Below are 27,577 nucleotides of genomic sequence, written 5' to 3' on the forward strand. Positions count from 1 at the left end.
GGGGACACGCCGCGCCCGCGCCCGCTCGCGCGCCGCTCCTCGGCGAGTGTCCGCGTGCGCGACTGCTCCGACCCGCGCGCGGCACACGCGGCGGCGGCGGCGGCGCCGCGCTCCCTCGCAGCAGCACGGCCCGCGTCCCCTCGCCGCAGGCAGGGAGGGCGGCCTCGGGCGGCGGGTCCTCGGCCCCTGCTTGCTCGTGGAGCCTCGTGGCCTCCGTGGCCCGCCGCGTAGCCGCGGTTCGCCGGAGGGAGGGGCCGCTGCCACCCGCACGGTGGCCCCCGGGTGCACGACTCGCCCGCGGAGAGCCACTCTGCTGAAGGGCCCTCGGGCGCCCTGGGCCCCCAGCGGCGATTCTGCCCCAGTGCTCTGCCTTCACGTCTCTGTCCCGCGTGGCTGCGTGGACGGTGCAGCTGGGCTGCAGACCGGACGGCGTCGCCACCTGGTCCAAGAGGAAGGGCAGCCTGACGGCGCTGACCTCCCCGGCCGGCCGGGCCTGTGTCGGCGCCTCTGGGCTCGTACCCCGGGGCTGACTTGGGCGTGGAAGGCCTTGCGCTTCGCTGGGTTCAAGGACTCAGCCCGAACTGTGGCCCATGCTCTGCTAAGCGAACTATTGTAATGTGCTCTACGTGGGCCTGCCCTTGAAGACAGTCCCGGATACTTCAATTGGTTCAGAATAGAGCTGCCAGGATGTTAACCGGACCAGCAGGTATTCACATACAATGGCGGTCCTCTGTGGGTCACACTGGCTGCCAGTTGAAGTCCGCGTCCAATTTAAGGTGCTGGTGATGACCTATAAAGCCTTTGTGCCTGCCCAGTCCTTAAGATCTGGGGTGCAGGTCCTTCTTTGGGAACCCTCCTTGAAGGAGATTAGGAGGGTGGCTACCCAAAGAAGGGCCTTCTCTGCGGTGGCTCCCTGATTGTGGAATTTGCTCCCCAGAGAGGTTCACCTGGTGCTGACACTTTATTCTTTTCAATGCCAGGCTAAGACCTTTTCCCCCCATAATTTTAAGGTTTGACTATGATTTTAATTGTGGGGTTTATTGTATAAGAAATTATTTTGATGCTGTGCATTATTCAGCTTTTTGTAAGACCGTCCCAAGACCTCAGTGGCAGACAGGATGTAAAAGTTTTAAATAAATAAATAAAATCTTAGGCTTGGCATTTGTTAATTTTAAGCAAAAGCAGCGTCTTGTGGCACTAGCCTGTTGCCCACAAAAGCACATACCAGAATAAATTAATTTGGTACAGGACTTTTCATTGTTTTCCCTACCATCTCGGTGTGCTGCCTTCTGGAAATTCTCCATTTTACAGTTCTCAGAGTTCAGTATATACTCCATGCTGTATCTTTTGTTTGTTCTGTAATAGCCCCATTTTCTTCTCCCAGTCCACAGAAAAGCTCAGTATTTTACATTTTTCCTGCCTTCTGTCTTTCTTTTATATGTAGTGCCTTATGAAGTTGTCATTGCATGTGCTCAACCACAAGACAGAAGTGCTGGGTGCTGTTTGTTTTGCCTTCCTCCCACATCATAAAAGTGGCTCAGTGTGTTTGAACTGCAGGCAGGCAGCTATCAGCAGAACGAAATCCAGTGGACAGAATCCTAGCTTCCCATTCAAAGTCCCACATACTTAGGACAATTCCCTCCCTGGGAGGAGCATATGTAGAACTGCAACCCTAAATCTGTCCATCACGTGCTGCTTCAAAAGCCAAAGGCAGGCAGAGCAGAATTCCTTTATCAAGAATTAAGCCTATGTATGCAAGCATAATCTTCCACACAGTTCTTTGTATGGTATAAAGAGGCAAAGGGGCCCACGTTCCATCAGCCAAACCACAACTTGAATTTTAGCTGGAAAGGACACAACTGCACCATACCGTTTAAACAGTGCACATCTACAATGTACCAAGCCTGGCACAATTAACAACACATCTCATGGTTGTGTTTTCCATAGGCTGCTTTCCCATCTGCTCCTTTTAAACCCCCATGCACAAATACCTTTCCCCAAGAAAGGCAGTTCTTCGCGTTCTGTGACCATGTTTTGTGATATTTAAAGATGTTCCTGCCAGCAAACCCTAATCTAAAATCCAACCTCCCTTGGTATTTCAACAGGCAGAGAGTATTTCTATAAAAGGAGGATGGCAAATAGATGAAGGGACTTTTCGGTGGCTGCTCCCTGCCTCTGGAATTGCCTCCCCTGGGATGTTCACATGGTGCCTACTCCATTACAGTTTCAGTGCCAGGAAAAAAAATTCTTTTTAATATCTTTTTTAGTAATTGAGCCTCCCCTCCCCTGCACTGCTGCTTTGTCTTGTTATTGTTAGGTTTAAAATTTTCATAGTGAAGTTTTTATTCTTTATTTCATATGTGTTTTTATCTTTATTGTAAGCCATCTGGAGACTATGGTAGTAGATGGCATATAAATGAAAGTATAAATAAATAAATAGGTGAGTTCCCTGGAGGCAGGGGAAAGGCAGGTTTTTCCATTAAGGGTGTTAGGTCAGGGAAGATGTAAAATTTGGATTTAGAGCCTTACATAGATGGCAGCTGATTTGTATCAAGACAGGTGTGGCTCCCCCTCCCAGTATAATTTGACTGTGGCCTTGACTTTTTTTATTTCAAGTTTCCTGAGTGACTCATGCATGATTTGCGTTCGTGTGTCATAGCAACCGCTGCATGCGTTGTCTTTCACTCACACATCAACTCCTCAGCCATATTTCATGTCATGGAAAAGCAGTTGAACACACAATCATTGCTGCTGCCATGGAGAAAAAAGTGTGGGCCAGGAGGAAAGCAGCTCCTTGGTTCTGATGAGGAAGGGCTCACACGCATCCTCGTCATTTTCTAGTGGCATCACTGCCTTTCATCTGCAGTGCCCCTTAATGGACCCAGTGGGTTCTTGAGTGCTAATGGCAAGCCATGCAGCCCAGTGTAGAAAGCTGGGGAACAAGCAAGTTGCCCCCCAAACACAGCCAAGCTGCTTAGATCATTTTTGCCATGAAGTATTTATACATCGCACTCTGAAAAAGAGGGGTGGTGCCTGAGCCCCTTGAAGTGATAAACACTACCATCAACAGTTACCTGAGTACACTGTTGGATGGAGACAGGATTCTACAGAGTAGATTTTCTCCTCTTAAAAGGAAGTGGGAGGAGGATGATGATCTAGGCCAGGGGTCGGCAACCTTTAACACCCAAAGAGACATTTGGACCCGTTTCCCACACAAAAGAAAACACTGGGAGCCGTTTGACATCTAAAATGAAGATAACACTGCATATATCGTTTTTTACCTTAATGCTATGTATATCTTCATTACGATTTAGCTGCAGCTCTTGTTCAGTCACTAAAAACTGTAATTTTTAATCTTACATTATAAACTAGTAGGCCTTCTTTCATATATTTTGAATAGGAGAACAGCTTCCCGCAGAGTCAAAGTCAGTACTAAAGAGCTGCATGCATTGAGCAGCAAACCCCATAAGTTCGTCAGCAGTAAAAGCAAATGAATCTATCATTAGCCATTTGGTTTTCTTCAGAAACTTTTCTTCGATTTATCCATGGTTGGCCTACGGGGAGCGGGGGGGGGGGGGGGGATGAATTGTGACAGGTCCCAAGCGCAGCTTTTATCATTTAGAGGAAGGAGATTACATTGGGACAAAGAGAATCTTTTCAGCAGCGTTTTGTGTAACATGAGAGCCTGCAGGAAGCTTGTTCCACTCTTTCCCTGCATAATAGCAGAGGAATGTCGCAATTTACTTAACCAGCTAGCACAGCATTCCTGAGTGGATGCTTCATCATTACACCTATTGGTATTTTGTAACTCAGTGCCTCGGCAGCTGGAATGTATTTTGAGCGACGGAGCCGCAGCAGAGGGATTCAAGAGCCACGTATGGCTCCAGAGCCGCGGGTTGCTGACACCTGATCTAGGCCATGGGTCCTCAAACTATGGCCCGCGGGATGGATCCGGTCCATCTAAATGGAAGCCTGGTTCCCTGAGCTTTGCTCCATTGGAGCGGGTCCTGCCTTCCTCTCCAGGGGAGAACAGGTCTCTACCCATCTCCATGTGACACCCCCTCACATACCTGTATGTTGCCAACAGATCCCCTCTGAGTCTCCTCTTCTCCAGGCTGAAGAGACTCAGTTCCCTTAGTCTCACCTCATACCCCATCCCCTGCAAACCGGCCACCAACCTTGTGTCCCTACGCTGCACTGACTCTAACCTGGCTATATCCTTCCTGTAATGAGGGGCCCAGAACTGAACACAATACTCCAGTTGTGGGCGCACCAGAGTCATACAGAGTGGTAGTAATAACTCTCTCGATCTAGAAGTCACACTTCTGGCTATGCAACCAAGGGTGGCGTTTGCCCTCTTGACCACCGCATCACTTTGCTGACTCATGTTTAGCCTGCACCCCGAGGTCCCTTTCAAAAGTGCTGCTCTCTAGCCTCTTGTCCCCTAACCTGTACTTATGACACCTATTCCTATGCCCCAAGTGCAAGATCTTGCACGTATCCACATTGAACGCCATCCTGTTGTCTGCTGCCCACTTCCATAGTCTGTCCAGATCCTTTTGGATCTGGAGTACCTGCTCCTCAGTTGTGGCCACTGCCCCAGTTTTAGTATCCTCTGCGAATTTGATCAGCAGACTGTTCACCCCTTCTTCCATGTCATTGATGAAAAGATTAAACAGGATCGGCCCCAGGACAGAGGCCTGGGGGACCCCACTTGTCACTGGCCACCATCCCAATGATTCCCCACTAATGGTCACCCTCTGCCTTCGGTCAGTCAACCATGCCCTAATCCATCGGACAGTGCATTGGTCTATCCCAAAACTCCTCAGTTTCTCAACCAGGATATCATGGGGCACTTTGTCAAAGGCCTTGCTGAAATCCAGGTAAAGCACATCTACTGCAGATACATCTATTTGACAACTGGTACCACAGTGAAGAAGTTTTTCCTGGTGTCTAGCCTGAAGCTGGTGTGCTGCAGCTTAAGTTCATTGTTCCATGCCCTACACTCAGGGATGAGATGTTGTCCTTCCTCTTTGTGACAGCCGTTGAGGTACTTGTACAGTGCTGTCATAGCCCCCCTCAGTCTTCTCGAGGCTGAACATACTCAAGCTCTCTCATTCTCTCATTGTAGGGCTGTTTCCAGATCATAGTTCATCTTTGTGGCCTTCCTCTGAACCCTTTCTAGTTTTGCTGCATCTTTTTAAATTTGAGTGCTCAGAACTAACTGATCACAGAATTCTAGGCGAGGTCTGAGTAGTGCAGAGTAAAGGGGAGCTAGTACCTCTCGTTTTGCTAATGATACTTCTATTTATGCACCCCAAAATAGTATTTGCCCTATTTCTGGCTACACTGCATTGCTGGCTCATACTGAGTGTGTTGTCTACAACAACTCCAAGATCTTTTCCTTTTCCAGTGCTAATAAGCCAAGAATTCCCTATCTTGTATTAATGCATTTGGATTTTTTCCTCAGGTGGAGAACTTGGCATTTGTCTCTACTGAATTTCATTTTTTTGCTTTCTGCCCAGCGTTCTCGCTTGACCTGAAGCTCTCTGCAGGCAGGAATGTCCCAGAGAGCCATCAGGAATCCATCTGATCCCATGAGTCTCTGAGAGTGGACCATTTTAACACATTTCCCACCCTTACTGTAGTTAGGGGACTCAACCCTATCAGTTGGTTCTCTGTCCATGACAAAGGAATGATATGAACCTCCTCCACCATCAGATTTCCATCCAACTGATTAGCGATAAAAACTAAGTCAAATTGTATCATCTGATGCTTGGGGCAGAAATCAGTTGCAATATTCTTGTGCTCCCAAGAAACTGGCACTATTTCCTGAAATGGTGCCCATAAAGAAAGCAAAACTGTCACCCAAAAGAAAGAGATGACAAAGAAAGATGCTCCATTCAAGGGGGAGAAGCAGCAGCCACATCCCAGTTGTAGCTGTTTCCTTCCCTTTTCTTAGTACACAATTTTGATTTTACCGGGCGTGTTCTCTTAGGAGGGGAATCTGAGAAAAGCACCCTAACCATAACCCTGCCTTATCCATCTACAACCAGAAGCTGATGGACGCCAGGACCAACATAATCCCCAACAAACTTGCAATAGCTTTTCCTCTCATATCAGAGAGAACCACATCAGTATATTTTGTTGTTGCTGTTGTTAGTCGCGAAGTCGTGTCCAACCCATCGTGACCCCATGGACAACATTCCTTCAGACCTTCCTGTCCTCTACCATCCCCTGGAGTCCACCCAAGCTCACACCAACTGCTTCAGTGACTCCATCCAGCCACCTCATCCTCTGCCCTCCCCTTCTTCTTTTGCCATCTATTGTTCCCAGCATCAGGCTCTTCTCCGGTGAGTCCTTCCTTCTCATCAGGTGGCCAAAGTATTTGAGCTTCATCTTCAGGATCTGGCCTTCTAAAGAGCAGTCAGGGTTGATCTCCTCTAGGACTGACCGGTTTGATCGCCTTGTGGTCCAAGGAACTCACAGGAGTCTCCTCCAGCACCACAATTCAAAGTCCTCAATCCTTTGAAGCTCAGCCTTCCTTATGGTCCAGCTTTCACAGCCATACACTGCAGCTAGAAAAACCATAGCCTTGACTATACGCACTTTTGTTGGCAGGGTGATGTCTCTGCTTTTTAGTATGCTGTCTAGATTTGCCATAGCTTTCCTCCCCAGGAGCGTCTTTTAATTTCTTGGCTGCAGTCCCCATCTGCGGTGATCTTGGAGCCCAGGAAAATAAAATGTCACTATCAGTCTATTTAGCAGCACATAAATTTAAAAATAGATGAATAAATCTCCTCAGGTGAAAGTGCTTATAGTGGAGAAAAATGCTACGATGAAGAATAAGGCTTTGCACACACACAAATCTTACAAACAATTACTTTATTTATTCGGCCTTAAACTAAGTACACAACTGAGAGGGGAGGCATTTTGGCACTATGCTATACATGTGTTATTACTGTGTGTTGACTCTCAGGGGACACTGGAACTGGTTACTCTGCTGTGCTTTAAGAACTTGGTAGGGTTTCCCAGCAGGCAGGTGATTGAAAAATGTTTCATATTCCTGTTTTTACAAAGGAAAATGCACAGGATGTGCAGAAAGATGAAAAACACACAATTCTCAGATTTGCCTTCCCACATGGGAGGAATTCTTGCATTCTATAATTTACCACACATCAGTATATGCCACTGCTTGGCCTTCCCAGGATGCTGAGAAGCAAAAATTACTGTAAAAATCAACAGACTCACTAACAAGATAAATGAAAATCAAGCCCAAAACTAAAGTTACCTCATTCATGGGAATGAGAGATTAAAAACCAGAAGAAATTGGCATCTGAATCAGATAAAAAAGCTGAAAGCACTATATATTAGCACCTAAAAGTGTGATTCTTTACAAGTTAATCTCACCAATGGATTATGTAAATTCTTCTGCAAACTGTACAGTGCTTTACCAGTGCTGCACCTCTACAATTTATACAGTCTTTTACATCTGTGTATCACATATTAAACATGTGGTGAACTAGCTAGTCATTATCCACCAGAGTTGCAGACCAAAAGGGGTGTGTTGTGTGGGGAGGAGATACAGTACTGTTATGCAAGTTAAATATTTGTTCCAGCATGAAGCAGTGGAGTGAATGACAAGATGTGGGAGTAGCAAACAGGGGGTGTTTTATTTAAAAAGTCTTCAGCCACTCTTTATTAACATATGTACATACTCTTCATTCTTTGAAATAAAGCAACAGTTAAGAGCGGTCTTCATCTATCAGCTGTATTGTATTGAACAAAATCAGACTGCCAAGACAGACAAAAAGGTAAAGTTCAGTACCTGGGTGAAGAATATCACTGAAAAACCTGGTCATAGAAAGGCTCTCTCTTTACTGCACACAACCAGACAACAATACAGAGTAAAGAGAGTTACTCAGGAGTTAAGAGTTAAAAAGGAGCCCAGCTCAAGTTCTGCATAGCCTGGTATTGCCTGGGAGCTGGAAACGGGCTGAAATCTAAAACAAAAATACAGAGAACATTTCTGCCCTACTCTTACAAGCAACTGGTGTGCAGTTTTGGAAGTACACACTAGTAGGTAGATCAGATGACGAGTTTGGCAACCCAGCATTGTAGATCTTGTGTCTGAAAGTCCATGATGTCATGGATGTCCAAGGGTGGAAGTACATAAAGTTAGGAAAAGTTGTGGCATTAATGATTGCACAAGAGAAGGAAAAAATAGGGCATTGTGTTAATGCAAGGTATTTACACAAAGGCAGGAATAAAACATGATCTGGCTGTTCAAACACGGACATTTGTCTCACTGCTACAGCCCTTTGCCTCAGTAAAGTAGCATTCCTCATAGTTCTCCCCATACAGACCTAGCATGCACTTCAAAAAAGGTTTCCAGACTTAATAGCCTAGGTTACCAAATCCAAAATGGTTCTATACACAATAAATTAGTTTTGAGTTTCCTTTATTTTTGCTGAAAGGGTAGCAGGCCCTCGTCTTCCCCAAAACCTGCAAGAGAGGGAAAAATTGGAAGTGACAGAAGCAGACCTCAGATCTATGCATAACAAGAAGAAAGACAGATTTGTCTATCCTAAGCCTGGGACTTTAGAGTAAAAGATCCACCACCAAGTTCATCCCTGTTCGTCTTCCCAACTATTAAGATTAGCTGCACCACAGTTGGTAGCAGCCAACTATTTGTTTGCCCCTGACAGAGAATTGTGCCTGCTGCAAATGAAAATGTGGTGGTAAGCGGGAGTTCTCCACTCACTGAGAGCATGGGAAAAGTTAACTGGAAAGCCAACATTAATGATAAACCTGCAAGTACATCACTAAAATTAGCAGCAGTATATCCCCTTTTAAAAAAAACTGGGCTGTCTAAAAAGATTCCTGTAAGGAGAAAAGACAACTGCCATATCTATAATGCATCTAAAAATAATTCCACACTGTTTGAAAGCTGGGATTCTGCTATGCTAACTGGATGTCTTAGAAGAGCCTTCGAAGAAACTATTATTAACTCAAACATACAGTTCTCAGCACAATCTCACCTCACTATGCATAATAGCACGGCGATACCAAGAGGTCAGTAAGAACAAGCAGCTGGTCATCTGTGAACTGTTGTTTGTGTGCCTGCCAGTTATCATGGTGGGTCCGCCGGAAATTGGACAAGGTTTTCTTTACTGTCATCTGTATGGCAAGAAGCAAAATACAGATTTAGATTGCATATTTGAAATGCAATCCTGTGGTGGGAGAGACAAAAAGTTCCATGACATCGCTGCAAGTCAAAAATAGGCAACCTTTTCCTGTAGGAGCCACATTCCCTTGCGGAAAATTGTCCCCGGCTGCCTGTAGATCATTGATGGTGAACTTTTTAGAGACCGAGTGCTGAAAGTGCAACCCAAAACCCACTTATTTATCGCAAAGTGCCAACACTGCAATAACACCTGAATACTGAGGTTTTAGTTTAGAAAAAACAACTCACAGCCAGTCCAAAAAAAAAAAATCCTTGGCAGCCCACTGACCGGCCATGCAAATGCTCAGACAAGTTGCAGCTAATGAGTGGCGGCTCGTGACTTTTATTTATTTTATTTATTTATTTTATTTATTGAAACATTTCTATGCCGCCCCTTGCCGAAGCCTCGGGGCGGCTCACAGCACAAGATAAAATACAATAAAATACAAAATAAAATAACAATATAAAAGAAGTCACCCTGGCCAGATAAATAAGCAAATATTGTTAACAATTAAAATGATGCTTAAATAAAAAGGTCTTTGCCTGGCGCCAAAAAACAACGACGGCGCCAGGCGGACCTCTCTGAGGAGCGCATTCCATAGATTGGGCACCACCGCAGAGAAAGCCCTCCTCCGAGTACCTACCCTCCTAATTTCTTTCACGCAGGGTTCCTGGAGAAGGGCCTCTCCTGCAGATCTCAAGGGGCGGCCAGGCATATACGGACGTAAGCGCTCCTTCAGGTAACCAGGACCCAAGCCGTTTAGGGCTTTATAGGTCATCACCAACACCTTGAATTGGGCCCGGACTTCAATGGGAAGCCAGTGAAGCTGACGGAGGACTGGAGTCATGTGAACATAACGCCCCATCCCCGTCAGCAGCCTGGCAGCTCTATTTTGAACCAACTGAAGTATCCAGACCGTCTTCAAGGGTAGCCCCACGTAAAGCGCGTTACAGAAGTCACCAGCGCGTGTGTCACCGTCGCCAGGCAGTCGTACTCCAGGTAGGGGCGCAGCTGATTAATCAGCCGAAGCTGAAGGAAAGCGCTCCTCGCCACCGCTGTCACCTGAGCTTCCAATGAAAGCTCCGGGTCGAGGAGCACTCCTAAGCTGCGGACCTTGTCCCTAAGAGGGAGTGCAACCCCATTCAGGACCAGGTCAAATCCACCCTCTCCGAAGCCCGATCCGCCAACCAACAGGACCTCTGTCTTGTCTGGATTGAGCTTCAGTTTATTGGCCCTCATCCAGCCCATTACCTCGGCCAGGCACCGGTTCAGCACAGCCACTGCCTCACCTGGATTGGTGGAAAATGAGAGGTAGAGCTGGGTATCATCAGCATACTGATGATTCCGCAGCCCACACCTCCTGATGACCTCTCCCAGCGGTTTCATGTAGATGTTAAACAGCAAAGGGGACAAAATGGACCCCTGCGGTACTCCATGGCATAGCTGCCATGGCACAGAGCCATAGTCCCCCAGCACCACCTTCTGGAATCGGCCATTGAGATAGAAGCGGAACCACTGCTCCTTTGCGAGCATGCACATGGCCCCTGTGTGCACTGTTATCCGATGCTCGGCTGCTGGGGCGATGCTGGGGTGACTTGGCCCGCGTGCTGACAGAGAGGGCTCTGTGTGCCCGCTGCGGCATGCGTGCCATGGGTTCACCACCACTGCTGTAGGTGGTGGGCAGGCTGAAGACAGTGACTGGCAGGGCCAGACCCCAACATGGGTGGGTTACCCATTTGCTCCTTTCTGGCCCTTTCTGCCACTCCCTTTCCTCATTCTCCCTCTTTCATCCTCCCTAGCAGGCTGCCAGGGAAGAAACAGAGGGCTCCTGCCAGAGGTTTGAACAGGCTGCATGCCAAGAGCTTTGTAAGCAGGCTAAAGGTCCAGGTTCCCAGAAGAAGTGTAGCTTCTGATTGTCTGATTCTAGGTATTCCACAATAGACAAGTATCACTTCACAAAACAGCAGCATAACAAAAGCTTTGAGTGCCCTTAACATTTTAGCCCTTGTCACCACAGCTCAGGCTTTGAAAATGCAAGCCCATTAAGTCATAACGGCTCATTAAAAACGATTCTGGAAAAACTTTGGAGTGCTCCCAACAAATGAGTTTCAGAAAATCTTGTTTGGAAATACTGCTTCTGCTGATATTATATTTAGGTTTAATGAGAAGAGCTACAATATTTCAGAGTGAGACAAAAATGCCACTAAATGATAACTCAGCACTGGCTGGTACCTGCTCAGAAAAGATTCAGAAGTCTGTCACTCACAAAAGGGCAATGAGTCTGCTAAGCAGCAGGCCACACCCCACCTGTTTGATCCTTACTACCAAGGATGCATGAAAGAAACCAGGAACTGAATAGAAACTGTTGGGGTGATCCATTAATTTATAAGAGCAGGATGCTTACCTGTAACTGATGTTCTTCGAGTGGCCATCTGTGCAGTCACACATATGGGTTCTGCGCCTGCACGGTGCCTTTGGCCGGAAGATTAACAGCTAACCATTTTTGGCGGGAACTCCGCTCCCCCTCCCCTCAGCATTAAATAAGGAGCGGAGTGTCCGCCATTTTCCAGTCTTTGAAAGACCGACGTTTGTTCTTATAATAAGGTTTGTCAGTATGACAAGACAGCCAAATTCAGTAGTGGTACGACACATAGCAAAGAGATCATAGTATCGAAAGAAATAGTCAGACCACCCATGACACCAAGCGGGGTCGGAGGGTGGGTTGTGTGACTGCACAGATGGCCACTCGAAGAACATCAGTTACAGGTAAGCAACCTGCTCTTCTTCGTCATGGCCTCTGTGCATCACACATATGGGTAGAATAACAAGCTTACCCCAAATGGAGGAGGGAGGTGTCATCAGCGAAGGACAGAAGAAAGGACAGCTCTGCCAAAAGAGCAATCCTGCCTGGCATGGACATCGAATAATGTCTGGCGAAGGTACACGGGGTAGCCCAAATGGCCGCCCTGCACACATCTTCTATTGGGACCCCTGATGCAAAGGCCGAAGAAGCAGCAACAGCTCTTGTAGAATGACCGCTTGGAGTAGATGGCAAGTCCAACTTAGCTAACTGATAAGACAGGACAATTGTATTTACTATCCATTTCGAAAGACGTTGTGAAGTGACTGGACAGCCTCGGTCATGTTCCGAATATTTCACAAAAAGTCTATTGAAGCGCCAAACAGACTCAGTCCTGGACCTATAAAAGGCTAAGCAATGACGAACGTCCAGCATATGTAGAGATCGTTCTATCGGATTCGAAGGGGTCAGAAAGAATGCCAGTAAAACAATCTCCTGTTGCATGTGAAACAAAGCAGCGAATTTCGGAAGGAAAGACGGATCCAGCCGAAGAACCACTTTTTCCTTATGAAAATTTAGAAAAGGGGGGTCTACCCGAAGGGCGCAGAGTTCAGAGGATCTACAGGCTGAGTCACTGCAACAAGGAAGGCAGTCTTCCATGAAGCAAGGCGTAGATCGAATGTCGCCATGGGTTCGAAAGGTGATCGAATCAGCGCTTGTAAAACCACCGAAAGACTCCAGGTGGGCATTAGAGGTCTTATAGTTGGATGCAGATTACTCAATCCTCTCAAAAATCTTTTAATCAGAGGTTGAGCAAAAATGGAGAGACCCCGGTAATGTGAAATCGCTGCTGTATAAACTTTTATGGACGAAGGCTTGAGTCCAGACTGATGCAATTCAAAGAGAAACTGAAATATCTGTGAAACAGAAGCCGAGGGGGCCAGAAACGAGTGTAAATTGGCAAAGTTAGAGAATCTCTGCCATTTTGCCTCGTGCGACTTCCTAGTAGATGGTCATAGCGCAGATTCGAGAATATACTGTAGGTCTGGGTGTAGACTCTGCTGAGCAGGAATGGCCGGGACGGTTGGTGGTGTCGATACCGATGTATCGCAGCTGGTCATCGTATCCTCCATGCAGTCAGTTTCAGCGACAGCAAGTCTGGGTGGCGGATCGTGCCCTCCCTCTGGGTAACGAGATAAGGAAGAAGAGGGAGTTGGAGAAATTATTCTCGGGAGACATGAAGGAGAGTTGAGAACCATGGCTGGCGTGGCCACCAGGGGGTGATTAGTAGCCCTGTGGCCCCTTCGTGAATGATCTTTGCCAACACTCTCATGATGAGTGGGATCGGAGGGAAAGCATAAAAAGTCATATTTGTCCAGCGGATCATGAAAGCATCCCCGAGCGAGTCCTGACCCATCCCCGCTCTGGAACAATAGGCCGTGCATGCCCTGTTCTGTTGTGTGGCAAACAGGTCGATGTCTGGCTGGCCCCATCGGTGAAATAGCATGTCGAGAACCCGATGGTCTAGCTCCCATTCGTGTGACCATGACATATGTCTGCTCAAGAGATCCACGTCTGTATTTTCTGTGCCCACAAGGTGAACTGCTAGAAGAGTGATACCTCTTGGTATGCACCAGTCCCAAATCTGCATGGCCAGGCGGGCTAGTTTCCGGGATCGGGTTCCCCCTTGTTTGTTCAAATAAAAGACCGTCGCCATGTTGTCTGAGGTCACCTGGACGACCTGGTGTAGAAGCACATCCTTGAATGATTGCAGGGCTTTGAAAACGGCAAGAAGTTCCAGAAAACTCATATGGTTCCTGCAATCCCAGTGACTCCATATCCCCTGGGCATGTAGATCGGAGCAAATTGCTCCCCATCCCAGCAGGGACGCACCGGTGCCGAGGGTTACTGTAGGGTACCAGGGTCGAAACGGAATGCCTACAGTCAGATTGGCTGGGTCTATCCACCATAACAGGGACTGAAGAACGGAAGCCGAGAGTCAAATCTGTTTGGTAGGTGGATCTGTCTGTGGTCGAAACATTCCGTTGAAGAACAGCTGAAGGGGACGTAGCCTGAGTTTGGCATGCGGAACCACAGCGATGGAAGCAGACATGTGACCCAACAGGCTCTGAATAGACCGGGCGGGGACGGTTCTTGCTTGTCGAATCCGAGCGATGCACTGAGCAATTGCATGCCGTCCGTCCCAAGGAAGGAAGGCTCTTGCCAACATCGAATCCAGCTGGGCTCCGATAAAGTTGATCACCTGCGTAGGGAGAAGGGAAGATTTCTGTTGATTAATACAGAGTCTGAGATCGTGCAGTAGAGCACATGTAAACTCAACAGCAGACGAAAGTCCTGCTTCAGTGTCGGAGACCAGCAACCAATCATCAAGGTACGGGTATATCCAAATTCCACGTAATCGAAGGTGTGCACAGACAGGAGCCATACACTTCGTAAAAACCCGTGGTGCAGTGGCTAATCCAAACGGTAGCACATTGAATTCGTAGATTTCAGAGTCCACCGCAAAACGAAGGAAACACCTATAACTGGGATGTATTGAAATATGAAAATAGGCATCCTTCAGATCCAATGAGGCGAACCAATCCCCTCTTCCCAGCAACGGGAGAATATTTTGAAGTGTGGTCATCCGAAACTGCTTTGGTGTTATGAATCTATTGAGAGCTCTCAAGTCCAATATTGGTCTGAGACCCCCATCTCATTTCGGGACTGTAAAGTATCTGGAATAGAACCTGTGGAATCCCTCCGATAATGACAGGTGACGAATAGCTCCTTTAGCAAGGAGTTAGTGAATCTCGTCTAACAGTACCAAGGAAGTTGGAGTATAGCGGATAGGATTCGGTGATGGCACAACGTCGAATTTGATTCCATATCCGTGCTGAATGATAGATAACACCCACCCATCAGATGTGATGGACTCCCAAGTGGAGAGCCGACTCTTCAGTCGATCCCCAAATTAGAGGGGGGGAGGGTAGAGTTGGAATGAGAGGAGAGGTTCGCTCGTCGCATCAGCGCTGTCGCCTGTCCGTATCAAAGCGGCGGCGGCCCTGTTGGAAGCGCTGGGGTGGTTGTTGCCTGCGATGCTGCTGATGTTGATGCGGTTGCTGTTGCCGAGGCGGAAATTGTTGACGGTACTGTGGATGTGACCATGACCACTTACGTCGGGGTAGAGATTGCAATTCCATACAACAGGCCGTCATCCTTGATTCATGGATTTTCTTCAATTTGCTATCCGTCCTCGCATAGAAGAGACCAGAACCGTCGAACGGCATCTCCTCAATTCTCCGCTTCATCTCATCCGGAAAATTGCAATTACGCAACCAGGCGTGTCTGCGGAGGGAAATGGCACCGACCAGCGACCTTGAATCAGAGTCCACATGGTGCCTCGCGGTGGAAAGCTGTTGCACCGCCACTTGCATAGCTTCCTTAACAAGAGTACGCCCTGGTTTCCCGGGAGGGTATCGATGATGGCGTCCAGGCATTGCATAAGGAAATAATGGTAACGCACCAGGGCTGCGTCATAATTAGAAATTCGTAAACCAAGGCCTGAAGCTGCGTATACCCGGCAGGCGAGGGAATAAACCTTTCTGCCCTCTTTGTCACAAGGAGAGGTGTGTCCACGGGCTTCCCGACCCTGCGAGGATTCTACAACAACCGAATTCGGCTTGGGGTGACGGAGAAGAAACGGGATGTCCTCTTCCCGCACCCGATACATGGACTCGTATTTACGAGAAGTCGGTTGTGGGTGAGCTGGGAGGTCCCATGGCTGGGTCATTGTCTGCCGTAAGATCGTAATAAACGGCAAGGCAATAGATGTGGATCATTCGCCCCTGACCACATCATAAAAACGATTGGTGCTCGGTCCCGGCTGTTGGTGGGCTTCTATATTGAGTGATCTCACTAGTCTGGCCATCAGATCATTAAACGATATGTACAGTTCCTCGGGTGACCCCGGGCCCTGAGAAGCAACCGCTGCATCCGGCGAGGTCGAGTCAGCCTCAGACTCGTTGGATTCCATCCAGTAGGGGGGTGGTACACTGGAGGAAGAATCTCCTGGTGACTCTGATCTGCCACTTTCTTTAGATGGGGCCCTCGGGGCGTCTCTGGGCATTGAATGGAAATGTTCCCGAGGCGCTGGTGGCGAAGATTGTCCCCTGGAGGTCGGATAATAGGCTACGGAGTGGTACTCTTCCCGTCTCAGAGCGGAGGAGTACCTGGAGTGGTACCAATCATCAGACCTCGCATCCGAGGAACGGCTCCTATGGCTTCTCGGAGGGGAGATGGCGATCTCAGTATCCATCGGGATTGGAGGCATCGGGGTTGGTGATCGAGCTCTAGGTGGAGAGTCTCGTATTTCCCCATCAGAGATGGAACCACGCCTTGAATCCAGAATGGGTTCGGCTGTCGGTCAGCGCGGTGAGCCCCGTGGGGTAACCCTCATAGCCACCTGGATGGTTGGGACTGAGGGGGTCGGTTCCAAAGCAGGGATCGGAATTGAGGAAGAGGCCGAGCCCGAGTGGCAGTGTTTTTCCTGCTTGGGGTTCTTCGGCTTCTTAACCGGCTTGCCCATCTTATCTTTCTTGGCCTTCTTATGCACAGGATATTTATCTGAGTCGCTGTGCTTTCCTTTTTCCTTTTGTTTCCTCAGCAGGGAAACAGACTGGTCGGCCATGGTATGAGCGCCTTCTTCAGAAGGGCTTGAGGGCGGAGCAATGGAGGAAGAGGCCGGGCATTGCGGCAGGTCAGCCGAAGTTGGACGGCCTTCGGGTGGGACCACAACAGTGGAAGGCTTAGCCACCAGCCAGTCCGATTGGAGGAGAGCCTGGTCCCATAAGAGTTTGCGGAGGCGGTTCTCCCTGTTCTTCCTCGCCTGTTTAGAGAAGGCCAAACAATGGCCGCACTTATCGGTTCTGTGCCCTTCCCCCAAACAAAGGAGGCACAGAGCATGCGGGTCCGCGGCGGACATTCTGGAGCCACATTTTCCGCACTTGCGGAATGCCGCCCGTTGCGCCATCATAGAAAGAAGAAAAAAGGAGATAGTAAAGCGGGAAAGTAATATTTTTGGTTTTTTTTTTAATAGGAACGATAAAGAGGAAAAAATGGTGCAAAGTTAAGAAGAAATATAAGTGAAGTACTAACAACAAGAACAAGGGATACAAACTTGGTAGGAAAAAGGAGAGATTTTCGAACGAGCAAGAAGGTAAGTTATAATCTTAGTGAGAGCGAAGCGGCATGAGGCACAATGAACGGCGGTCGCAAAGACTGGAAAATGGCGGACACTCCACTTCTTATATAATGCTGTGGGAAGGGGGAGCGGAGTTCCTGCCAAAAACCATTAGCTGTTAATCTTCCGGCCAAAGGCACTGCGCAGGTGCAAAACCCATATGTGTGATGCACAGAGGCCACGATGAAGAACTTTTGTATCCCGCTTTTCAATATTTATTTGTAAAACAACCATGAACTAAGACTAAGAGTGAAACTGTTACAAACAAAATAACCAGATTAACTGGCCAGCCAACCAACAGCAAGACCATCTTCCGTCTAAAACAGTTTTTCAGTCTGCGGCCTCAAAGGTTTCATGGAGCAGGATGCCTCAGTCTACTTCCAAAGAAAGTCACTGATTGGGACAAGCTCCCTCAGATAAGGAGCTTAATGGAGGAATCTTCAGAGAAAGTCCAGACCCCCAAAGGTGCAACAGACACAAAGAGAGACAGATTTTTTACCTCAATAGGCTGAGGATCATTCAGATGCGCACTAAGGTCCATTAAAAGCTGAGGCATCCAGGTGGGTACATCATAAGGGCTAGACAAAATGCACGCACTAAGTCCCAGCACACCAGCATGGCGTTTAACTAAGTCTGCAAAGAAACATTTATTTTATGTCAGTGCCACTCTGTAGCGAGGCTACACATAACATATAATGAAGTATTTAAAAAAAAACAGTAAAAACATGAACTTTCATTAGAGATTTAAAACAGAATTCTAAACAAATAGTGGCTCTCGTTTCTCTGTGGAAGAAGTTTGCTTTGTAATCACTGATACATGCCCATAAAACAGCTTAGAGTGCCTTCAGTTCCATAAACATGAATAACATAATGGCCCTTGTTGAAAAGAAGTCTGATTATGGCTTGCGTCCCAATGAATGCTCCACAAACAGTAGAGTTCCATCTGACCACACACCCTCTCTTCAACAGACTTCCGAAGAAGCATTCAGATGCAACGTTTTTCCATTGCTTTGGACCAGACAGCTCATTAAAAATATGGAACTGGCCCAAGGCCTGCGAAAACACCTCCTTCTGGGACGAGGACAAATTTTATATGCTTTTGTGCTGTGAATCATGCCTTTGAGAGACCCCTGCTTACCTGCGGGGGGAATGGTATCCACCACTGCGCTGAGTTCCCACTTCCTCTTCTTCGGGAGCCTTCTCTTGCAGAGCTGCTCAAAGTGGGTCTGCATGGGGGTATCGATCACCAGGAAGTGGCACTGGAGCAGCCCGCTCAAGGTGGTGGCAGCCATCTCTCTCACCTAGGATGCAGCAGGTCCATCATTTACCCCAGTGAGTGTCGCTGCCTTGCACGTCCCTGTGACTCCTTGTCAAATGGCCCTGCAGTACCTCCTGATCTCAAGAATTTGGCCCAGCAGCCCTTGCTCTGAGTAAGACTGTAAGGTGGTTTTGAAACACTATGCTGGGATGTAAATGAAAGCCATCTTCTGGCAAGTATACTTGCTGAGCCATCAAGACTCAACAACTGACTTAACAAGCTCTTTTGTTTCAGGTGCCTTACTTTAAAAAGTACTCCAAGATGTCTATTTGGAGTGCTGTATTACGAACATTGCATTGCATGCAATTCAACTGAGATGTAATAAATGCTAGTCATGCTACTGTGCTATAAAATGGGCTCTTGCAAAAGCCTGTTAACTCTGAATGCTAATTTATTACAAGGCTAGTAGCTGTATTTTTTGCTCAGCTGTATTTTTTGCTCAGAACTTAAGAACATTCTGTTCAAGAATAGGGTTTGCTCTAATTTGCTGGATGAAGCCTTGAGCGGTATTTGCCACTCCAGAGCAAGGCATTTACAAGCAGATTAACAGGGAGTATGCGTCGTTGTTTGGCCCAAAGCAGTGCCAGGGATGTCTTTCACTGGTCAAGAATGCCTGCGATTGTGGAAATGTGCTCTACATGTTTGCTTGATCACTTTCCAGGCCTCAGGACAGGCTGCAACACACTTACAAACAAAAGAACACTGGAGAAACACCCCACACCAAAGCTGCCCTGGGACACGCTGATGCTGGGACACTGGAGCACTAAGAAGGCAACCTAAGTGCACTCAGGCTGAAGATCGAGGAACATGAATCAGGCCCATCGACCTCGGGCGCATCACATCGGGGCGGGCACTTCCAGCATCGTCTGTTCTCGACAGCAAGGTACTCAAACCTCTTTCAGTCCAGGAGCCAAATTCCATCTTGGAGATGCCCTCTCTATTCCATGGGTGGCTGTAGCCAAATTACTGGAAGTACCAGCATACCTTAGTTTAAAGCTCTTACTACCAGTATGCAAGCCTTACGAGAGGCATTTTAACTTTTTAGGATGAGGGAAAACAAAAGGCTGGATGACATCACTCAATGGTCAGGGGGAAGGGGCATGGTGTTCTACAGACCCTATAGGGCTGAAGAGGGATCCCAGGCTGGGGGGTTTGCATTCCTGCTCTAGATGGAGGACCATAGACCAGGAATGCATCCCGCTACATCTGCTAATACTGGCAAAAATGGTTTATAACTTAAGTTGCCATTAATTAAGTTGGAATCAACCCTGCTTCTTACAATGTCATCACGTTTCCTTCCTTCTCATAATGAAGAAAATGTGCACTGTTTATCACATCTCGATTACATTAGACAGGTAGCCAGTTGGCCTCCACTGAGGTAATTTATTGAGAGCGTGGTACATTTTCATGCTGTATGATGCACACGGAGCGCATGTTGCCAGCATGTTGCCATCTCCAATTGTGCTTGTCAGGCATCGAGATCTGAGGGATGACTGAGAGGTGGCTGGGAGAGTGATACAGAGATGCCAAGGAGAGTAAAGCCTCATGGAATAAAATCTAGAAAGCAGAAAAGCAGTGGAGTGTGGGAAAGAGTCGCTGGTACGGGCAGGATTTGGAAAGGAGGCCCACACCAGCACCAGGACAAGGAGCCTAGGAAAAGGAGAGCCCTCCAAAGAAGAGGGAGGAAATTCTGTTTAACATGTTTGATACACATCAAAATTGGGGAGCAATATGCTGGGATCTACTAATTCTCCCCCCGTATCACCTTGCCAGGCACAGCTGAGCATCTGCACAAAATACACACACAGAATAACTGACAGACAGCACTGGAGGAACAAGTAAGTGCCATCTCAGGGCTTGCCAGCTCAAATCAGGAAAAAGCAAAATTACAGCCGAGGCAAAAGTGACGTTTCCATGGCAACGTGATCACCAGAGATTACACACAGGCAAGTATGTCGAGTTGTACTGCTCTTCTGCAAAAACATGCTATTCAGCTGATCATTTGCAAATTTGTTCTACAAATTAGTCCTATGAATTCATTGTTTTTATAGAGGGAACAGTAAATAAGGTTGATTAGCTTTACATTACTAGATTGTTCTAACATGAAGTGGTAAAAGAACCCTTGTATCAGTCAGGTTCTCCCACTATGCAATAGGAGCAGGAATGGAAGACCAACATTTGTTAAGACTGCAAAGCTGCACTATTAAATCAGTTTTGAAACTGCTTTTAAAGCTTTCCCTCTCATTAACTACTGCACAAAGGAATACTTTCTAAAATTCAGCTTTGAACAGGAAACAAAATGTTTCAGAAATCCTGTTTGTAAGCAAGAATGAAGCAGCCCTGGTAACTCACTGTAGGGTTCATCTGTCTCCACACATGGATATTTCTTCCAGAGTATAAGGACACAGAATAATCAACTCAGGCTGCGACAACCCAGGTTCGGGCTAGGTTTCAGAAAAGGTTTCCTGACTGTCAGAGCAATATGACAGTGGACTCAGTCATCAGGCTAGATGAAGTGGTGGCTCTCCCACACTAGAGACATTCAGAAAGAAACTGGACAGCCGTCTGAGTGGGATGGCGTAACTTGGTGTTCTACAACAGCAGGGGGTAGGACCGGATGGTCTTCTTGCCTCCTTCCAACTCTACCATTCTGTGATTCTAATGACTGCAGTATCCTTTTTATGTGACCCAAATATCTGTAGGTGGCTATGATAAACAAAGCCATCTTGATTTTTAAAATATACAGTCAGAAACTAAGAAATTAATTTGGTACCAGTGCAAATAAAGACAATGCTTCTCATAGAAAACAGAAGAGATGACCTATGCAGCAGTAATAAGCACAATCTAGCCCTCATTGTGTAATTTCAAGCCCCACTGGCTTCACTGGGGAAGATTTAGGAATATGCAACCTGGCAGTGGGCTGCAGCTCCATGGCAGAGCTCCTGCTTTGCATGGAAAGGGTTCCAGGTTCAATTTCCAGCATCCCCAGAGAGGGCAAGGAGAGAACCCTGCCAGAAATCCTAGGAAGCCACTGCCCATCAATGCTAACAATATTGGGCTAGATGGGCCAAGGTATGACACCTCTGCTCCAAAGCTTTTAGTATCAGCAAAGGTTGTGGTTGTCAAAAAGCTGGAAATATAATGGCTCACAGCAAAGTGAAGGTAACAGACAGTAATAGAAAGCCTTTACAGTAGTTGAAATGGACAACTTAAATAAATTAACATTGTTGTGAAAATAAAACAGAGACTATAATGAACTGTTACAGAGTTGGAACCTTTGTTTATACAGTGGTGTAATCATTGTGCGATCTCTCAACTGGGGGATATTTATTTTCCATTTTCAATGTATGATTTTAAGAGTATTTGAATAGTTTAAAATCATGAGCAGTATCCAAGCTGATATTAGCACTCACCTTAATTATGCAACACCAGCACAAGCAATCTCTAGCCAATGTCCGAAGAGCTTGCTAGCAGGAAAGGTTTTCTGGATAAATGTTAATGGTTTTGCTGCAGATGTTGCTTATGCTGGTGCAACATAATTTACATTAGTATCAGCACAGATATGGCCTCATATCCTTAACTCCCCCACCAAGATCAGTAGGGTTTTAAGAAGTGCCCAAATTGGTGCTAGAACATGTCCAAAACTATAATTTAATTTTTATTTAGCAAACATAGATTCTATATAGGTTGCCAAGAAAAGCAAGCATGGGTATTTATTCACCTCAAGTTGTTCGTCTTCTAGGAGCCTTATAATCAACCATCTGATATCATGTACTGCTTCTTCGTTGTTTAGGAAGATAAAAAGATTATAAAATACCATGGTCTGGAGGTAGGTTAGCACTGTGTACCTAGCATGCCAGGAACTACTCTTTGCTGTCTGCAAAAAAACCCCGAAACAACAAAATAGCAGCAGTTAGCAAAATGGGAAACAGGCTGTTCTTAAAGATACAGAAAGGTTTTTCCTAAAATCAAACCAGTTTCCATTTATAGAAGGAGCACATTTTGCACAGCTACATTCCAAAGTTTATCCACATACTGTATCTGGGGAAAAGGAAAGCTAAAATCCCAAGGAGCTTTTAAAATTTATGTTGAGAGGGACAATCTATTGGGGATTTTTTTCCTCACCAAATATATGCTACCATACTGCTCATCCTCAGGTCCTGGCCAATCCCCATTTCCTCAGCTTAACCCCCATCATGACAATATCAACTCCTGAGAAGAGGACAAAGAATCAAGAATGTCTCTTTCTAGCTACTTCATATCCAATGGCCAAAGGCTTTAGCTGCTGGCCTATGCCTGAAGCTTCCATGGTCTCTTCCCTCTCCTGCAGCAGTCCAATTCCCTCCCTGCTTCAGATAAACCACAGTTTTCCATGCCATCCGAATCAGGTGCACTGTGGGACGAACAGTTCATAGTAAGACTCAGGCAAGAAAAGCTCCCCCACTTCTCCTCTGTAGTATGACATTGCTAAGGCTGTTACAGAGAAGAGAGATTGGAATACTTCTCTCTTGAATGAAAACACACCCAATTTTGCCTGATGTCCTTCAAGGAATGTTCATACTTCTGGGAGTTCTGTCTTTCCTGGAAAGCTGTAACACTACAGAAGGTGGTCCATATTTATAAAAGTCTGATTTGTCACCTTCTGCCACACTCTAGTGTGATGAAGAAATACAGCCTGAATCACAGAGGGCTACCCCTTTCTCAAGTCACTAAGCCTGGGGTGAGGCATAATACCAAATCTAGTGGTCCAGGGACCATCTTTTCCCTTGCATTCATACAAATGCACTGCTTCATTTAAATCCTATTGGGAAAAGTAAATGGCCAGCCCTGGGTTACTGTTACAGCAAGGAGAAGACCAGCTTGCTGTTCTTGACATTGGGTTATCCAGCTACTTACCAGAAAGTGGAATGCAGAGTTTCTGTGAGCAAAGCCAGCATGGATGCACTGTCCTTCATGTGGTATGTACAACAGAGAGGTCACACACATCCCTTCTGCCATAGTGACAGGCATGTTGCTCGTCAGTAAGTAACTGAACATTTTATAGAGTAATACTAATTATTCAGGCAGAATGCATTTGCTGTCGATCACTGGCTGGGGGAAATAGCAGCACATACTCCAAATGCCACCCAGGTTATTTATTTATTATTTATTTACATAGTTTAAAAATGACACATACTTGTTTTAGCACCTGAAGTACCAAAGGCACTTGTTGGGGATACAACAATCCCTGAGACATTAATGATAAGCACATCTTAGCATCTCTCTTCAGTTCATCATAGCTATTATCATTTTCTACAGGTGCAATCTGTAAGAAAGAACAGGGAGGTAGCAACCGTAGCTTGTTAAGTTTTCTGGAAGTAAAATGAAGGGCATGCTGGGAAATGTCACAGGCCACATCAGCCTCTTTAACGAAACAAGAGAAATAATTTAAGCCCCACTATTTTTAACTGCTGTATCAGAACGCACCCACAGAAGCAATTCACATCACTGTTATGTTATAGCTAGAGTGTGCCAGTTATTTCACTATTTACTGCGTTTATCCCAAAGGCTCTGTGTAGATAAACAGTACTTGCATTGGACAGTATGAAAATAAAATCATCTGTCCTACAAGTTTTTTTCTGTGTAAACTGAAAAGTGGCTTAAGTGGGACCAGTTATCTGGTGGACTGCATCCAGAAATGGCAATCCTCAACAACTTCCTTTGAATTCTACTCAGCATATTATTTTAACTAAATATATACAATTCCAGAATACTGAATTCTATGCAGTACTAAACACAAGATGATTTTCCTCTCCCAAGGGTGCCACATTTTATAACTGGGGAGCCTTTTGCCTACCTCTAGCAGTAATCAGAGGTAAATCAGAACTCTGGTGAGTAAAGAATAACTGGATGAACTACTAATGATCTTTATTATGACAAAGAAACTCAATTATATTTACTTCTATCTAATCCACAGATCTATACAAAAAAACTGGAGGCTATCTATAGAAGGCTCCTGCTATAAATAAAGCTGCCAGTCAGATCTGGCCATGTGACAGCCTCATAAAGCCAATCTGATGTGCAACCCAGAAGCACAGAGTTCAATCTGAATGGACGTCAGAGGGGGAACTAGGCTGCCTCTCCATTGCACGTCGCAACCTTCCCCCACCAAAAGAAGTAGAAGGGGCATTTTTCACATGATTTTTGATGCTTATTTCCCTGCAATTCTTGCATTTATGTTCATTCTTTCTTCACTCTGTATGGGGACTAGTGACCTGCTAGGAGGGAGGGCTGTAGGGCTTCTATGTGTGGACGCCATCATGTCAAATGCAGCCTGGCCTGCTCCACAGTATTGCAAGCACTGTGCCAACCAATGTGTGCAGGAGCTGCAGCTGAGGCTGGATGCGACCACCAAGGCACACTGTATCTGCAAATGGTTATGTGAAAGCAGAGACGTGGTGGAGTGGCTAAGCTCTGGTGCAGTCTAGGCAGCCTTGTGCCCTTCAAACAAAGAACAGTCTTGCTGGGTTGGAGGGCTCGATGAATGGCTTAAGTTTTGCACATGTGGGAGATGACTTATTTGTCAAGCACTGCTGATTGGATGTTTCCAAAACCAACTGGGTAGCCTAATCTGAGAAATTAAACACATACCTTGAAAAACAACGGCAAGAGCTGAAGCTGTTCTGTGACAGCAGTGGAAAAAGCTCTCCCTGCGCTTGCCATCAACCATTTCAGAACTGTGGAGAGTAAAGCAAAGGTACAATGAGGTCAAATGGAGGCAACAGGAAAAATGTGTGGTTCAAGCTGATGCTTTCTAAGTAGCCAGTACCCTTAAAGAAATCCCAACTTCTCAAAGAATTACAACTGAACATTTAATTGGGTTCTTGTATGTCTCACGCAGACACTTACTGGTTTTCAAGAGTTTAATGCCCTGAGTTCGTTCATCCTCCTCTCCAACTCCATTCTCTTCCATGACATGATTCTGAATTTCTTCATCCACTTCCATGAGGGGTTTCAGTTTTTCAAGTATTCGGGAAGTGAACTCATGAACATGGGGAGACTTTGTTGGAGCAGTATTTGGTAAAGAAACATCTATCATGAAGATGTATGTCAACACGCTGCATAAACCAAAATATACACATGCATTATTGGTATAGAAATCTTGTTTTTTTAAAAGAAAGCATTCACAAAGGATCACAGTAACATCTTCGCATTCTAATCCCTGCAGAGAGGGAGGGAGGGACAGAGGGAGGGAGAGAGGGAGGGAGGGAGAGAGAGGAATTGGATGTTTGCCTGAGAACATCTAGAGGCAGAGGTTTACTTTCAAAAGAGTCACAGTCTTCTTTAGATTGTATTTATTTGATTTCTATGCCATTCAGTAGTCAAATGCTTTACTTCAGAATGCTGGATGATGTTCATAGGTGTCAGTGTTCTCTCACATTAAAACAAACAAACAAACAAACCTCTCCATGGAGAGAAGTCTAGCCTAGAATAATGCACTAATTTTCTGGGCTCAGCGATTTTGGTTGTGCAGGAGTATTTATTAATCTAATCCAGTGATCCCCAACCTTTCTGGACCTGTGGACATATGCGGGAATTTAAGAAACTGCTGTATCATTACAAAATGCCTAACCATCTACCTGTCACACCTCTGGATCTTAGATTGCATCTTAGTCTGCAAAATCTTTTGTTTTGTGTCTACTGAACACTGTTATTTCCCTTTAAGGGATTGTTTAATTCCACTAATTGATGGTAATGCAGTACAGCTAGTGCTTCTTTTAAACATAGGTTTTGGCAATGTCCAGTAGTTGCTTCCTTTGGGGAAGAGATGAATATGCAGATACATTTTGTACTAGAACAGTTTTAATATTCACTGATGCACAAGTTTTTTTCAGTGATTCACCTGCTTTGTGGATATTAACAAATGGAACAGGAAACAGACTCTCTTTGTCTGCTTGTCAGATAAAAGACTATTACAAAATTGGGAGAATGAACACCTTGTATAATGCAATGGACTGAGGATCTTACAACACTTTCAGTCTATGAGTGGGTGATATACAGATGCCAACTTCAAATAGATACTTGGATATTTAGCCCACTGTTGTTGAAGCCTATGTATAATTGCTAGAAAACTGTACACATTTCATACAAATTCTTATAAGCATATAAAATAGGGAAATGAGCAAAATTATAAAATAAAATGATTTTTTCAGGAGGCCATGTTGGGTACCCCTTTACAGGTACTGCATTGAGGACCCCTGACCTAACCTTCTCACACCTGCATTTGGAAGAGGTGTAGTCACTGGAGTACCCAACCTTTCTTCTGATTAACACTAAAGCAAAACATGAAGATGTAATTTAAGTTCTCTTTTTTTAAAGGAGAATAAACAGGGGTGCCTACAGAAAATTTCAGTTAACTGTCTCAGGTTCCTGCATTGGAAAAAATCTCTGCCAGGGACTAAGCAGAGCTGCTTCTGGTTAGGCCAAACTAGTCCATTGTCTGACGTGGCAAAGCAGAAAGCAGCTCACTATGCTGGAAGTACCCACAAAGATTAATGGATGTTTCCACCTGCTCTTTGCAGTATCAACTCCACAACTGTCACCGCATAATACAGCTGGGCACCAACAGACATAGTAAAAGAAGGTAGGCTAAGTCCCATCCTTCACTAAAAGCCACAGGAAAGGTGGACGCAGCACTTCCTCTTTCCACAGCTGCCTGAGCCTCTCTGGGAAGTGGAAGTGTTTGAAATCTGTGGGCTTAATGAAGTCCTGTAAACATATTCAGAAATCAATTATTTAGGCTATTTATAAACTGCTTCTCCCAAAAAACCTTGAAATGACTTACAACCAACAACATAGTAACTATTCCGTTAATAAAACCAGCTCTGTATTACACCAGGTAACAGAACTTCTGGAAAAATCTGATTAGCAAAGCAGAATTCCCCCTGATTCAGCCTCTCTAAAGAGAAGGTCTGCCCCACAAAAAATTGAATTGCATTTCTGAAGGGAAA

The 27,577-nt window shown here is 45.9% G+C and overlaps 1 protein-coding gene across 2 annotated transcripts in view; it reads right to left on the minus strand.

Moving 5' to 3' along the window:
* Positions 1-6,866: 6,866 nt before the first annotated feature.
* The window catches only part of PSME4 (proteasome activator subunit 4), a 98,181-nt gene continuing 77,470 nt past the window's right edge, over positions 6,867-27,577 (minus strand). For both annotated transcript variants that reach the window (XM_044429581.1, XM_044429580.1), the window contains 8 exons: positions 25,476-25,684; positions 25,218-25,303; positions 23,764-23,892; positions 22,309-22,464; positions 18,408-18,570; positions 17,769-17,902; positions 9,042-9,180; positions 6,867-8,505 (listed from right to left, as the gene is read on the minus strand). In XM_044429581.1, the coding sequence (XP_044285516.1) occupies positions 9,046-9,180; positions 17,769-17,902; positions 18,408-18,570; positions 22,309-22,464; positions 23,764-23,892; positions 25,218-25,303; positions 25,476-25,684 (1,012 nt within the window). In that variant the 3' untranslated portion in view covers positions 6,867-8,505; positions 9,042-9,045. The remainder of the gene's footprint in view (positions 8,506-9,041; positions 9,181-17,768; positions 17,903-18,407; positions 18,571-22,308; positions 22,465-23,763; positions 23,893-25,217; positions 25,304-25,475; positions 25,685-27,577) is intronic.

This window comes from Varanus komodoensis, unplaced genomic scaffold (assembly GCF_004798865.1).
Source record: "Varanus komodoensis strain SLA01 unplaced genomic scaffold, ASM479886v1 scaffold2, whole genome shotgun sequence".
Taxonomy (NCBI): domain Eukaryota; kingdom Metazoa; phylum Chordata; class Lepidosauria; order Squamata; family Varanidae; genus Varanus; species Varanus komodoensis.